Source organism: Neolamprologus multifasciatus, chromosome 20 (assembly GCF_963576455.1).
Source record: "Neolamprologus multifasciatus chromosome 20, fNeoMul1.2, whole genome shotgun sequence".
Taxonomy (NCBI): Eukaryota; Metazoa; Chordata; class Actinopteri; order Cichliformes; family Cichlidae; genus Neolamprologus; species Neolamprologus multifasciatus.
In genome coordinates, this window is record NC_140458.1 from 11,483,558 (window position 1) to 11,497,296 (window position 13,739).

Genomic DNA, 13,739 nt, shown 5'->3' on the forward strand with positions numbered 1-13,739 from the left:
AAACCCTGAGCCTGCCGACATCAAATCTGAGATCTTTGGGTAAAGTGTCAACAAAACAGCAGGCATTTGTTTGCACCTTTAACCTGTAAATATGCTGCTGCATAAGATGGAAAAAGTCCCTCTGCTTCACATTGGAGCCTTCTGAAACCCAAATTTCCTTCCAGGAGGAAAAGCTTTTATCACATATTTATCCACTGAACAAATGCAATGCATACACCAACAGCCTAAGGTTTTGGTGTTTTCTTGGTGCTCTTGTCACTAATTGGTTCTTTCTATAACTGATATAAAGGCTGAACGTCTGTTTTTCAAATGCTCAGAACACGCTAACGCAGGTCATCCAACAGGAGAAAGCAGGAACAAAACTTTATCCTGTGGTAATTTTTCCACTGTTGAATGTATCTGTCATGCTGTTGCACAAATGTAATTTAATAAGGAAACAGCCATGCCAGCCAGCCCTTTTAAAATGTGCTTTGTAAAAGGAGCGCTAATGTTAGCATGCTGAGATGGTGACAGTGACAATGGTACCATGGTCATTGTAACAGAAATGGCTCTTTTCTAATTATCATAAACCCATAATAATGATGTCAGTGTTTTTACATTCAAGATAAATATAAAACACACCAATATTTCAATTTATAAGCTATATATAGGTTTCAGGTGTGAAAGGTGTAGCCAAGTGAGTTCATCAAATGGCCAGCAGGGGGCAACTCTGGTTACAAAAAGAAGTCTGGTTGTATAAAAAGTAATTTTTACAGATAAAACAGCCTTTCATTTCCCTTGTCCATATCCTTAGTAAATACCTTAACAATGTCTTTTTAGGTCTCAGGAGTTAGTTTCAAGTCTTACTTGATGCAACGTGAAGTTTATTTAGAAAGCTGCAGCTCTTATTTGAGTAAATGGAGGATGAAGCAGGTCGTGCTTTCAGGTGGGATTCACGGTTTGCCTGTGAGCGAAACAAACCAACTAATAAACCAGCGAATAGATTTGCTTACAGGCTTTTTGGAAAACCCACAGCCTACGGCAGGGGTGTCAAACTCAAATACACAGTGGGCCAAAATTCAAAACTGGAACAAAGTCGCGGGCTAGCGTTAATATTTATTGAAATATATTTATTCCTCCAGATATAAGAATGAATCTTTTCTTATGGACTCAAACACGTTTTGCTGAAAAACTGAATATGGAACAAGCAAAGCTTAATACTAAATAATATATATATTAGCTGTATAATACCAGTAGGCCCGCTCTAATAATAATTTGGTATGGCTTCGCGGGCCAAATGTAATTAGGCTGCGGGCCAAATTTGGCCCGCGGGCCAGAGTTTGACACCTATGGCCTACGGGATTAAAAACATTTCCTGGCACTAGAGGGGTTAGGGAATCATCAGTTAAATCAGCCAAAGGTTTTGGCTTTAGATCCCATAACTCTGTGAATTTGTGGACTGCCTAGTCTGCAGGTCAACATTACATTAATATTGTCCATAAATCAATACATGACAAAAAAAAGAGAAAGTGGTCACAAATTTATGATTTATTTCTCATACTGTTTATAATATATATTTTTTTTTCATTGAATGGTTTCAACCTTTCACATTCACTTTATAGTGTCATTAAATGTTCTGTTACATCTACGTTTATAGCACAGTTTGGAGAACTAAAAATGAACAGTATTTTACTTTATGATTAAACTAATTCTCAAAACTGATTGATTCATTTTTAATAGATTTATTGATAAATATTTAATACTTTCCTGCAAAACTTTCACTCTGCTGTGAATCCAGTGGACTGGATTGGGACTGTTTGCAGGTTTGTTATGGCCCTCTGGTCCTATTTTTAGCACCTCTGTTTTGCACTGTTCATGGTATATGTCCATAATAAAGAAACATGTGACTTAAACTGACTTTAGTTCAATTTGTCTTCAGGACTATTAAATTTTTTCCCCTGTCTTTGAAGGCAATCTAGCCTCCTGGGTCTGCATTTCATGTTAAGATATAAACTGAATATAAATGGGTTGCTACAGCAGGTAGCACTGCATGTTTGATTTGACAGCTTTCTTATTCCAGGCATCTGGGTCTCCTCCTGGGATCAAACCAGTGGGTCTTTTGCCTTCTAAACCACTACACGATACATGAACCAGCTGTGAATGTGAGTTATCTGGAAACTGCCCTCTCTATACTGGCCAAAGTGACTCCACTTAGAAAATCCATGAAATGCTTCTCATAGTTCTTTGAAGATTTGTTACAGTAGTGAAGGTCAGTGAATGTTTTGGAGTAAAGTATGCAAATGGACTGATGTGTGTGCATTACTTGATAAGGCCTGATGTGCACTAGAAGGAGAGGGCGAGGAGGAGAGAGAGAGAGAGAGAGAGGGAGGAGGCTGTTCTCATCAAAGGACCTCTAGCACACTCAGGTTAATCAGGGAGGCAGCAGGAACCTTGAAGTCCTCAGAGACCACCAGTTACACAGAGACACACAGAGAGACCGACCAACAGAAAACTGCCTGAATAAACCTACTTGTTGGGTTTGAAATGACGTGGCGTGAGGTAAGCATGTTAGGTTAATGTATTAATGTTTAAATGTGTTATAATTTACATGGGATGGAGTTTAAATCTAGTCTATTTTAGTAAAAAATGTCTCTTTATTATTAGGCTTTGTGTACAGAATATTAACATTTAAATATAATCAGTAATTTCATAACTAAATGGATTAAAACAACATTAAGCTGGTTACGTTGGAAGTGTTTTTAAGACATATTTTGAAAGAAAAATATGGATAAATATCATTTGCAGCATAGAGATTACATGGTCATCATGCTCTGATGATTAAAATCTTTATTTATTTATTTTTTTACCTGTGTTCTGTTTTTATTTACCTAAAAATGTAACAATATACTTAGAGGAGTAGCTAAAGCCCAACTTGTTTACATCCCTTTTCTATGAGGAGCTACGTAGTCGGCAATTCTGGCACGCCATGCTGGCAGAGCTCCTCGGCACCCTGGTGTTGGTGAGCGCTGTGCTGGGTGCCTCTGTGCCGGGACCTGGAGATGCCCCTGGAGGACCCCTGTATCCAGCGGTGGCAGTGGGTGTGGTGATTGTAGCACTGGGACACTGTTTTGGAGAAATAAGTGGGGCACAGGTAATTATGTTATTTTAACATGTTGTTTTTCATTTTTCTTTCTGAACTGAACTTGACAGAAACGCTTTCAAAGTACTTGTTTTCATTTAAGTGAATAGGAGTACGAATGCGACAATGTAAAAAAAATGCTTCAAGTAAAAGTCCTGCATTTAAAGTCCTACCTGAGTGAAATTTTGCGAGTATAACTAGCTTAATGTTCTTGAACATCCTCATTTCGAAATTGCTCATTTGTTAAAAAATGTACTCATAATTAGTTAATTATATATTTATATATACTATCAGATAGTTTTATTTCCGGGGTTTCAACCTTGGATGGTTGTCTCCTCTCCAAAGGGACATTTGATAAATGTAAGAGGATATAAATGTTACAAGAAAGGAAAAAACAAACCTGCATAAATTCATATTTCCTTTTTGCACTTTAACATTTGGCGATCATTGATTTGATCTATTACACTATTACATTAAAGTAGAGAACCGTGAGACCACCAGGCTGTTTATGTTCTCTATCGTTTTATATGCCAGTGTGTGCTTGTGTTCCTGCTCAGGTGAACCCTGCTGTGACTCTGGCTCTGTTGGCCACACGGCGGCTTGATGTTCTCCGGGCCCTCGTTTATATCATCGCTCAGTGTTTGGGGGCCTCCTTAGGAGCTGGGGCCCTATACCTGGCCCTGCCGTTTAAAACCACAGCAGAGCACTTTGTCAACAGGGTCAGTTCCTAGAATGTATGTGTGCTATTTAAAAAAAATAAATTCTAATAAATTCTAATAATAATTTGCATCTTGCGTTTTTACTCTTCTCGCACCTCACCCAGGTACCTTTAGAGCTGAATGCAGCCAAGGCTCTGGGCATTGAGGTCTTGTGCACCTTCCAGATGGTCTTCACCATCTTCTCAGTGGAGGACCAGCGAAGAAGGGAGAGCCCAGAACCAGGAAACCTGGCCATTGGACTAGCACACACTGCTGGTGTGCTGATAGGGGTGAGATGAGCTTCTTTTATGCCTATAGTGTATTATTTGTATTTGATTTTATTTAAGATGTTAAATAAAGAATCCATTGAACCTTTTGCCAACTTATACTTTAAATAACTTCAGAAGTGTTTTTTATGTTATTTAAAATCACTTTTATTTAAGCAAAGTGTTTGTTGTTGTGGTTGTTGTGTTCCTTTTGCCATAACATTTTTTTTACTTTAATTATTATGATATATGTCTTTAAATCTTAAAGCTACATCCTCATTTAGAAAAACAAAAAGCCTTATTGTGATGTTGTTTGTTTTTCTTCAGGCTCGGTTCTCTGGCGCGAGTATGAATCCCGCCCGCTCGCTGGGTCCAGCCATCATCACAGGCTTCTGGGAAGACCACTGGGTGAGACAGAAATCCAAAATCCAAATCTTTTTTTTAAACAGATTTTTGGTCAGTGTACAAAAGTTATGAAGACGTGATTTTTAGTGCAACACAACTAAAGTCAACAAAATTTACATTCACATGGGTTCATTTTGAAGAACTTATTTTCTGATTTTGATTTTTTGCTACACTATAAAGACAAATATTTAACTTAACTTACTATTGTTTGCTATTGTTATTTGTTTATTTTCAGATTAAGCTCTTATAAAATGGTCACATATTTTAAAAGGTTTTTGTTTGTAATAAAGAATGGAGACATTTCATGTGTCTTTAAGTTGTTTCATAGGAGATATTTTTGGTTTTAAACATCATAAGATAAAAATTAGACATTTAAAGAAAGAAAGAAAGGAACATTTGCACAATTTTATTGTATTTTTTTTTTTTTAATTTTTTCTTCTGTTAATCAGCTCAGCATATTTAAGATCTATCTTGTGATGAGACCAAACTACAGGGTGGATAAAACAGCTAAAAGTAGCTCAAACTTAATCAACTACAACAATGAACTGATCCATGGAAGTGTGCTTTTAAAATCTAACAAGAGCAGAAACTGCATCCCTCACCACACATGAAATGATTCCTTGTATCCAGAAGGACGTCTGGATCTGAAAGAGTTTGAGAAATTTTCTTGAGAATTTCAAGATGATTTGATTTCTATATATGAACCTCCAACGGTTGCATTGGTAAAGCATTTATGGAGAAATACCTGGATCTACATCTTTATTAAGTCTGATGACCGGTCATTTCTAATTCAGGGCGGTCCCCATCTCTGGTCCTCATGCAGACGTGTCAAAAACTTTCAGAGTTATCTTTTTAAAAACAGACAAACAAGCCAGATCAATCACATAACCTCACTGGTGGAGGTGATAATGTCAAATCTAACAGTACTTCAGTTTAATGGATTCCTCTATTTGTCTTAGATCATTTAGTTACCATGAAAACTCATATACCTCACTTTTGCCCACCTGCAGGTTTACTGGATCGGGCCGGTGCTCGGCGCCATACTGGCAGGGATGTGCCATGACTTCTTCTTTGCACGCAGCGCCTCTCGTCAGAAGCTGGTGGCCTGTTTGACCTGTAAGGACATCGAGATCGTGGAGACGGCAAGCATGACCGGGTCGTCGCTGTCTACAGTCACGCAGAATGCCATGAGAGCCAAGCAGGCCAGCAAGCAGGAAAACAACTGAAGAGACATGCACCAAAAAAGCGCACTCTGTGCAACAGTGATTTTTTAAAAGATGCACTGGTGTACACACCATCAAAGTAAACGGTGATGGGGACAAAAGAAAAGGAAGGTGTGTGAAAGGATGAAATTTATCTCATGCTGTAATATAGAAAAGCAGACAGGAGTGCTCGACCATTTAGAGTTTAATGTCATCTAATAGCAATCGTAACATCCTGATAAAGAAGCAGTTTAACTCTTGAATTGCAGTTTGACTGTGGCCATACAGAGACCCGTCTATTAACTGCAAAACTGATGGCTTAATACCCAGGTTGTGAGTGTTGGCGCACCAAAAAGCACCACAATGGGATATAATTACTATTTATTTTCACAAATAGTCACTTTTATTTATTTATTTTTAATATTTATATGTCTGATATTGTTTGATCATCTGTCTAAACAATTTTTAAAAATAGCAGGTCTACATGTACAACCTAACAAAAATAAAAAGCAAAAACAAGCAGTGATTACTCGTTTCAACACAATAAAAGAAAAATGAGGCCCTATCTCTATCATTATACGGTAAAATGTGTATCATTTACCTATTACAATTAAAAGTACTTTAAAAAATTCAATTGTATCAGCTAAAACATACTCAACAAGTATTGAAAATAAAAACACTAATATTTGAGAAACTCTCCCATAAATAACAAAAAATCATGGAATATAATACTATATAGTATTAGTATAATCGTTCTGCTTTTAGTAAATATTTTGGAAGATTTCTGCACGAAAACAGACATTTTTTGGAATCAGGTTAGCAAACAGTTCAACAACAACTGTCATAAAACGGTACGAAGCAGAAAGCACAGTATTTCTCTCTTAGTGTAGGATAATAAAACATCCTCAACCAAAAATGCCCAGAAAATGAATTTCAATGAGATACTTTACTGTTCGGATTTCTGGGGAAATTGAATGTTCAGCTGAAAGATCTCATCCTAAGTACGCTTGTTTTTTGGAGGTTCGTGTTATATTTGGTCAGTTCTTGTTTTTATGAGCTGGCCAACGAGTAAGTTAGCTACAGATACAAGATTAATTTGATTTTGAAAGAAGACCTAGCACAAGATGGAAATTAACTGCAGCTTAAAACATGTACTTGGACTTTTTACTGAATAGCAATCGCTAAATTTGATTCACAGAGAATTATCACATAAATGTGCAGCTCTCCTTACATTTGAAGAGCTTCAGTTTCCAGTCATTCTGGGGCTAAATTCATGAAGGTGATTCAAAAATATAAATATTGGAAATATTCCAATCTTTCCATGTTACAAATGAGTGTACAAATGTACGATTTATACATTCAAATGCCAAATTTTATTCTAAAGAAGATCATCTTAATGTACAAGTCCCAGTTTGAAGTTTATGGAAGCTTGTTTACGCCACACTTTGGGGTATTATCTCAAAATGTTTAATTGGGTATGTAAAACTTTTGACTTACTCAGAAGTAAGTTTTTTATATTTGTTTAGTCTAATTTCACAAAATAGGACTCTGATTTCTCCCTTTTGTCACAGGAGAGAGCTGTTTGCAGATTTAAAAAGCAAAATGCTCTAGAAACCTTAAAAACTATCTTAAAAACAGCAATCAGCCACAGATAGCGACTCACTAATTTACACAATGGAGCGCTTAGTTAGCAGATATATCCCCTCATAAGTTAATGGAGACCAAAAACCGGGACAAAAGAGAATGACTGTAAGACTTGGACTTACCAGAAAGACAGAAATATGACCCCCAGATGTGTAGATGTTAAAGTTATGCATTTACTGTATAAAAGAGGAGGAAATCTCAGTGTTCACAACTTGTTTCCAATGCTCAGAGTAGGTGAAAAAACCTTATTGCAGGCCTCATGGCACAAAAACAGAAATGTCTTAAAGTTGCAGTGATGCAGTAAAAGTAGGTAAAAATACAATCTTATTCCTAAATTTGAGAACACTAGCAGTAGTAATACTAACAAAAAGCTATAAGACATGAGTGGGATGGAGAAAAAAGCCCAGACTGTGTGATATGGAGATAAAACTCAGCTTTTCTTTTGTAAATGGCAAAACTTCCCATTTCCTCTTCAGAGTAACACAGTTTTTGGGACGTATGCAGCTAATGTTTTATGTTTTCAAAGAACCAAAGCTAATAAAAAACCCACATGTGATAATGAGGCAACAAAGGGAGGGTTGCAATTCTCACCTTCTGCTGGTGCATTACAAGCACACGATAATTTTCATTTTTCCCCCTATTTCACTGCGCGTGGGGGAGAATTTCATGTAGAAGCTGAATTTTAAAGGGACTGGATGTGACCTTTGAGGTCCTTGTTGTCTGTCATTAGTGTATGCAAAAGTGTAGCCAATACTGTGAGATTCAGTATTCACTTACACATTTGCATGTCATTATAATTCTAACAGAGACTCATTGAAATCCTGCTGAAAACACCCTTATGTTTCAGTTGCATCTTGTGTTTGCGAATGCTTTGAAATGCTAAAGAGGTCCTTAGCCTGCACCGTGGGTTCAATGACGCTCTCATCCAGCATCTCTCTCATGTCTGTGCCTGTTAGCGTCTATCTCTTCTCTGAGGTTTCCTATTCACAATCAAATGGACCTTCATTCCTCTGAATGGCTCTACAGAAAGAACACCTTCAGTCACAACACGCTTTGTAATTTGAAATGGAAACGCTGAGCATACGCGTGTATGTGGGTGAGAGACAATACTTTGATGAAACCTTTAAACATATTTGTGCGTGGGTGTACGCGCCTTTATTTTTGCCTCGTATTAAAATGTGCTTTGCGTGTTTACAGTTCAAATGTTCAGTCGAAATAGAAAAAAGTTGCTCTTTACTGATAATTTGCTTTAGTTTGTCTTAAGTCACAGGCATTGTACAATCAACAACAAATTATATGTAAAGAATTTGGATGAACTAACCCTTTAAAATTGATATTAAATTTAAAAAAAAATGAACCATTTATTGTATACTTCTCCTGTGTTGATGTGTGTAATTTTCATACACATGCACACACGCTCTTAAATGTGCATGCAGTATGCGCACGTACACTCGCAGACACACATACAGCATGCACAATAGCTATAACTGCCACTGTGCTGCCAGCATTTTGCATTGTGTGTGTTCTTTCTAACATGTATAAAAGGGAGTTAAAACGGCAAGCTCAGCTATCTGCATTCATCACGCCCCAGCTACACACACACACACACATGCACACGCATACACACTCCTCCACCAGTGATGTCCCTCGGCTGGTCGGCGTGACGCCCCGGTGCTGCACAGTAACCCCATCGTTCCCCTGCATCCCCGCTGCCCTTCTCCACCTCTCCCCTTTTCCCAACCTCGCACACACACTGAGAACGTTCAGGGCTTTGGTCGTACGTCCTCCTGCATCACAGCCTCACATACTGCAAACCTCTGCTAAGCACCTCCTCGAAGCTCCTGTCACAACAAAAGGCACAATCTGCTGCGTTGTGTGAATTATTGTTGGTTTGCTGCTTGATTCACTGTTTTCTCTCTGCATTGCTGTTTCCCCCCTTCTTTGCACACATCAGCCAGATTAACATGTTTCTCCAATATTTCCTAGCGCCACCAAATGGTGCTGGTTGTGTGTCAGTGCATACTGAACCCTGAGGCGGTGTCAAGTTCAGGTTAAAGTGCTCACACTTCCAGGCCTCTGCAATGCTTGATGCCAATTAAAGATTGCTGATTCTCACAGGCAGGATTAATTATGTGCACGCCAATAAACAGAAGCTACAAATTTAAACATGCATTTTGGCACTAAGCTTTGCAAATTTGAGAAAATGCTTTGCCAGCTGTTGTTACTTGTGCTTCGGTTTAATATGTATTTTTGTCTTGTCTCTGTCCATACGTAGCCCAGATGCTTGTTACAGACAATGGTTTCACAGGGTCAGGCATTTCAGTGTATCGGTCAGGCCAGCACTGTTAGCTTTGGGCACTTCCGCCCGGGGCCCCAACTGTATTATTTGAATGTGTGCATGTGTGTTTTTGTGCATACATGTGTGTGTTTTCTGCCCTAATCAGCATGCGTGTCCCCTGATAATGAAAGTTATGATACATCAACAGATGACATACTCCCGAAAGAAAACTCAGCATAACCTGCTCTTCACTGCAACTCTTTCCTCTGTCATTTTTGACTCCTTCTGAAGATGAATACACTATTTTTTCCTGCAAAATGTTACTACCTCACTCTAAAAAAGAATAATTTCTCACTCATTTTCACTTCATATTTTTTTCTTCTTAGATATGCTACATCTCTTTTGGCCATACGCTGTTATGTGGGGGAGACAGAGGGGTTAAGTTTGTTTGATTTAGGATGTCCAGCACTGCTGCCCCCCGCCCTTGGCCCTACAGGGGGATTATGGCGTCACCTGGGGCCCCTGGGGGGGTATTATAAAGCGCCCGTCTGGCCCTCTCCCCTCCGTCAGAGAGGCTAAAAGGTCCACTGGACGCTATCTATCCCCGTCTCTTTTTAGAAACACCCCTTTAGCATTGATGCCCACCTCTTCTTGACATCCCATTCCACCTGAGATCTCCTCCCACACTCCCACATTATCTCACACCTATGTCTTTGGACAGGTGGACAGAGGTGGCAAGCGAATGCAGCTGAGTTGACTTTACCAACCCAGTCTGGTAAAAGATCTGTTGAGTGGATTCGTCTGTTGACGTTCTGAAATCCTGTTTTGTCTTTAAACTGACTTTCCAGCTGTGTTTGGTCAGCTTAGTGAGCTGACTACAAAGGGGAGACTCTTTTTTTAAAAAAAATTTGATATCTGAAGAGGATTGAAAAGGTACACATTTGACCTTTTCTAGATTTATTTTTGAAGAATCCTCTTCATCTGGTGGAGAGCCTCAACCGTCACCATGTGGGAGTTCCGTTCTATGAATTTTTGGCGGGCAGTTTTTGCCGAGTTCTTCGGGACCATGTTTTTTGTGTTCTTTGGCATGGGCGCTGCCCTGCGCTGGACCACTGGGCCTCATCATGTCCTTCACGTGGCCCTGTGCTTTGGGCTGGCAGCCGCTACCCTCATCCAGTCCATCGGCCACATCAGCGGCGGCCACATCAACCCTGCCGTCACTTTTGCCTACCTTGTTGGCTCACAGATGTCTCTTTTCCGAGCCATTTTCTACATTGCTGCCCAGTGCCTGGGTGCTGTAGCCGGGGCTGCTGTGCTGTATGGGGTCACACCAGGCAACATGAGAGGCAACATGGCAATGAACACGGTAAAGACCAAAGAGGGATGTTTCAGGAAATAAGTGTAGCAATGTTGGGAAATCCTTTTTGGTTTAGAGTTTGTAGTACCAATTCAGGTTTAATGTGGTAAGATATGAAACCATGGTTGGATTCAAATGAAATGCATTCATTCACTACACCTCTCGGCCCAAATATCACCTTTTATCACATTTGTGTATTTCCAGCTGCAGCCTGGCATCAGCCTGGGGATGGCCACCACTGTGGAGGTCTTCCTCACCATGCAGCTTGTCATCTGCATCTTCGCTGTGACTGATGAGAGGAGGAACGGACGTCTCGGATCTGCTGCCCTCTCCATTGGCTTCTCTGTTACCATCGGACATCTCATGGGGGTAAAGACACATGGTCTTAGCATATAATCTAGTGTTAAATGCATGCATACGGAAGTGTAAATATTAGAAACGTGCTTCTTGTGTTTCAGATGTACTACACGGGTGCTGGAATGAACCCTGCCAGGTCCTTTGCCCCTGCTGTGATCTTCAGAAACTTTATCAACCACTGGGTAAGACCTGAAACGATCGATCTTCCCTCACCTTCCTTCTGTTTTAAGAGGTCTCATAAGTGACTCAACCGCTGATAAATATTAACTTTGCTGCTTACAGGTGTACTGGGTCGGGCCTATGATAGGAGGTGCCATGGGGGCCCTCCTGTATGATTTCATGCTGTTCCCACGCATGAGGGGTCTGTCCGAGCGTCTGGCCACACTGAAGGGCAGTCGACCTCCCGAGAACGAGACCCAGCAGGACACCCGCGGGGAGCCCATCGAGCTCAAGACACAAGCCCTATAAACCTGCCCCTTCTCCCCTTCTCTGACTGGGGCCAAGGGATGAGGGACAAGGCCCTGAGCTACACCAACCCCACCTCCACTGCCCCCACCCAGTGCCTTCACATACACACACACACAGACACAAAACTAACCCAGACAACTCACGTGTAGACTAACACCTAACAACATTTTCCGGTGGCACTCTAAAAACATGCAGGTCAATCACATTTAACCTCAACACACAACAACACTCCTCTACACCCAGTCATCTCTCTGTATTCTGAACTGGACTTTGTGTTTTCATAAATGGTGACCAGAGATTGAACCAGTAGCCGCCCCGTCTCTTCCTGCCCTCCTCTTTCCTCCTCCCAGGCAGGCTTTTGATCTGCAATGCAGAAACGTGTGGAAACCCCTTAAATCCAGCAGAAAAATTTGAGGAGGGGAGGAGACTGGGGGGTAGGACGGAGGTGAGGCAGGGATGTGGGAATGATATGTGAGAGGGATAAGAGAACATGGGGCAGGTGGGGGTGGAGTAGAGGGGTGGATAGAGAGGGCAGCACTTCTGGGTTTGTGGTCGTTTCAAGTTGGGTTAGACCAGTGAAGATGGGCATGCTTTTCATTATTCACAAGAATTCTTTTTTTTTCTTCTCCATTTTAGTTTATTTTTTGTTTTGTTTTCTGCACTTCACACACAAGACGTGGATGTATGATACCATTAGATTTAACCAGGGTTTCATTATTTTCAATCACTACAATTTATCTGTGGGTTTGTGTTTGTGTGTGCGCGCAAGTGTGTGCGTGAGAGTGAGTGTGTGCCTTTGTGTGCGCCTGCGCCTGTACGTCTGGGTGTATTTGCAAGTGAGTGCGTTTATGTGTGTACGTGTGCGACCGAGATCGCACATACAGTGCTTTTTATTTCGTTTTACCGCTCTCATGTTTCGTAACCATTGATTGTGCTCATTTTTTGTCCCCAATTTTTAAGACATTACCATTTCTCCTCCCCCTTCACTGTGCTATTTGGTATGATATTCATTTTTACATAAACCATCTGCTTTTTTGTTCTGAACCAGCGCAATCCAAAGCAAATGTTGTATCCCAGACTTCAAGAGTAGGTCTGCTGATCGGCTGTGCGAGTTTTACATTGAGTCTCCTTTTATTATTTGATCCTTAACTGGGAGCACAAAGCGTTTCAATAAGAATTTCAATGAAAATAAACATAAAAAAAACCTTGATACGAGGGTCGGCTCATCTTTGCTTTTTGTCGCCTTTAAATGTTATGAATGCAATTTAAATGAATGCAAGAGGAAGTGTGAGTTGTAATAAATAATCTTGGCCAGAAGAGGGCATGAAGAGCACATGGGATAATCTCACATCTAAAATTAGACTCAGCCGAATGACTTCTGGCCAAAACCATAAACGACAAACATTCAGAGTGGGCTCTCGTTTTGTGTGGGTGTGGCTTGAGTGATATATTGCTTTAGATTAAGGGAGTGTCTTTTGGGTAAGACAGGGTCAACCCCACATGAGGACTATAGCTTGAGTTTGATAAGAAACATGGTTAAAGCTTTTATTGTAGATTACAGCTGATAAACTACAGTATTTACAGACTCAACCTTTTTCAGAGATTTGACACTTTATTAAGCCGCATCACTACAGTGAACAGTCTCTTCTTTAAGAAGAACTGCTGCATACACAACATACTAAATCCTGCTGCTGGAGTGATAAAAGGAAATCCCCCGATTTAACATTTAATCTAAATAAATCCATCCATCCTCTAGAGTTGTCCTCGCTGTCAGGGAGTGAGAGGTGGGGTACTCCGTGGAGCTGAGTTAGCATACTGTTTATAGATGGAGAATTATGTATGGATATTTTCTCAAGAATGTCAAGTCAATGTCTTCAAAAAAGGACATTGATATGTCATTGATGTCTCTTTGAGAATATGATGCAAAATGTCCTTTTTTTTTTTCT

The 13,739-nt window shown here is 40.1% G+C and overlaps 2 protein-coding genes across 2 annotated transcripts; both read left to right on the forward strand.

Moving 5' to 3' along the window:
- The first annotated feature begins 1,708 nt into the window (after positions 1-1,708).
- Positions 1,709-9,940, forward strand: LOC146494502 (aquaporin AQPAe.a). The gene is made up of 6 exons (XM_085144891.1): positions 1,709-2,538; positions 2,939-3,130; positions 3,676-3,837; positions 3,942-4,106; positions 4,410-4,490; positions 5,498-9,940. Exons 1-6 carry the CDS (start codon positions 2,524-2,526, stop codon positions 5,711-5,713), a joined length of 831 nt encoding a protein of 276 aa, XP_085001017.1. The 5' UTR covers positions 1,709-2,523; the 3' UTR covers positions 5,714-9,940.
- A 231-nt stretch (positions 9,941-10,171) lies between these two features.
- On the forward strand, positions 10,172-13,021 carry mipb (major intrinsic protein of lens fiber b). The gene is made up of 4 exons (XM_085144892.1): positions 10,172-10,977; positions 11,173-11,337; positions 11,427-11,507; positions 11,608-13,021. Exons 1-4 carry the CDS (start codon positions 10,618-10,620, stop codon positions 11,791-11,793), a joined length of 792 nt encoding a protein of 263 aa, XP_085001018.1. The 5' UTR covers positions 10,172-10,617; the 3' UTR covers positions 11,794-13,021.
- Positions 13,022-13,739: the final 718 nt, after the last annotated feature.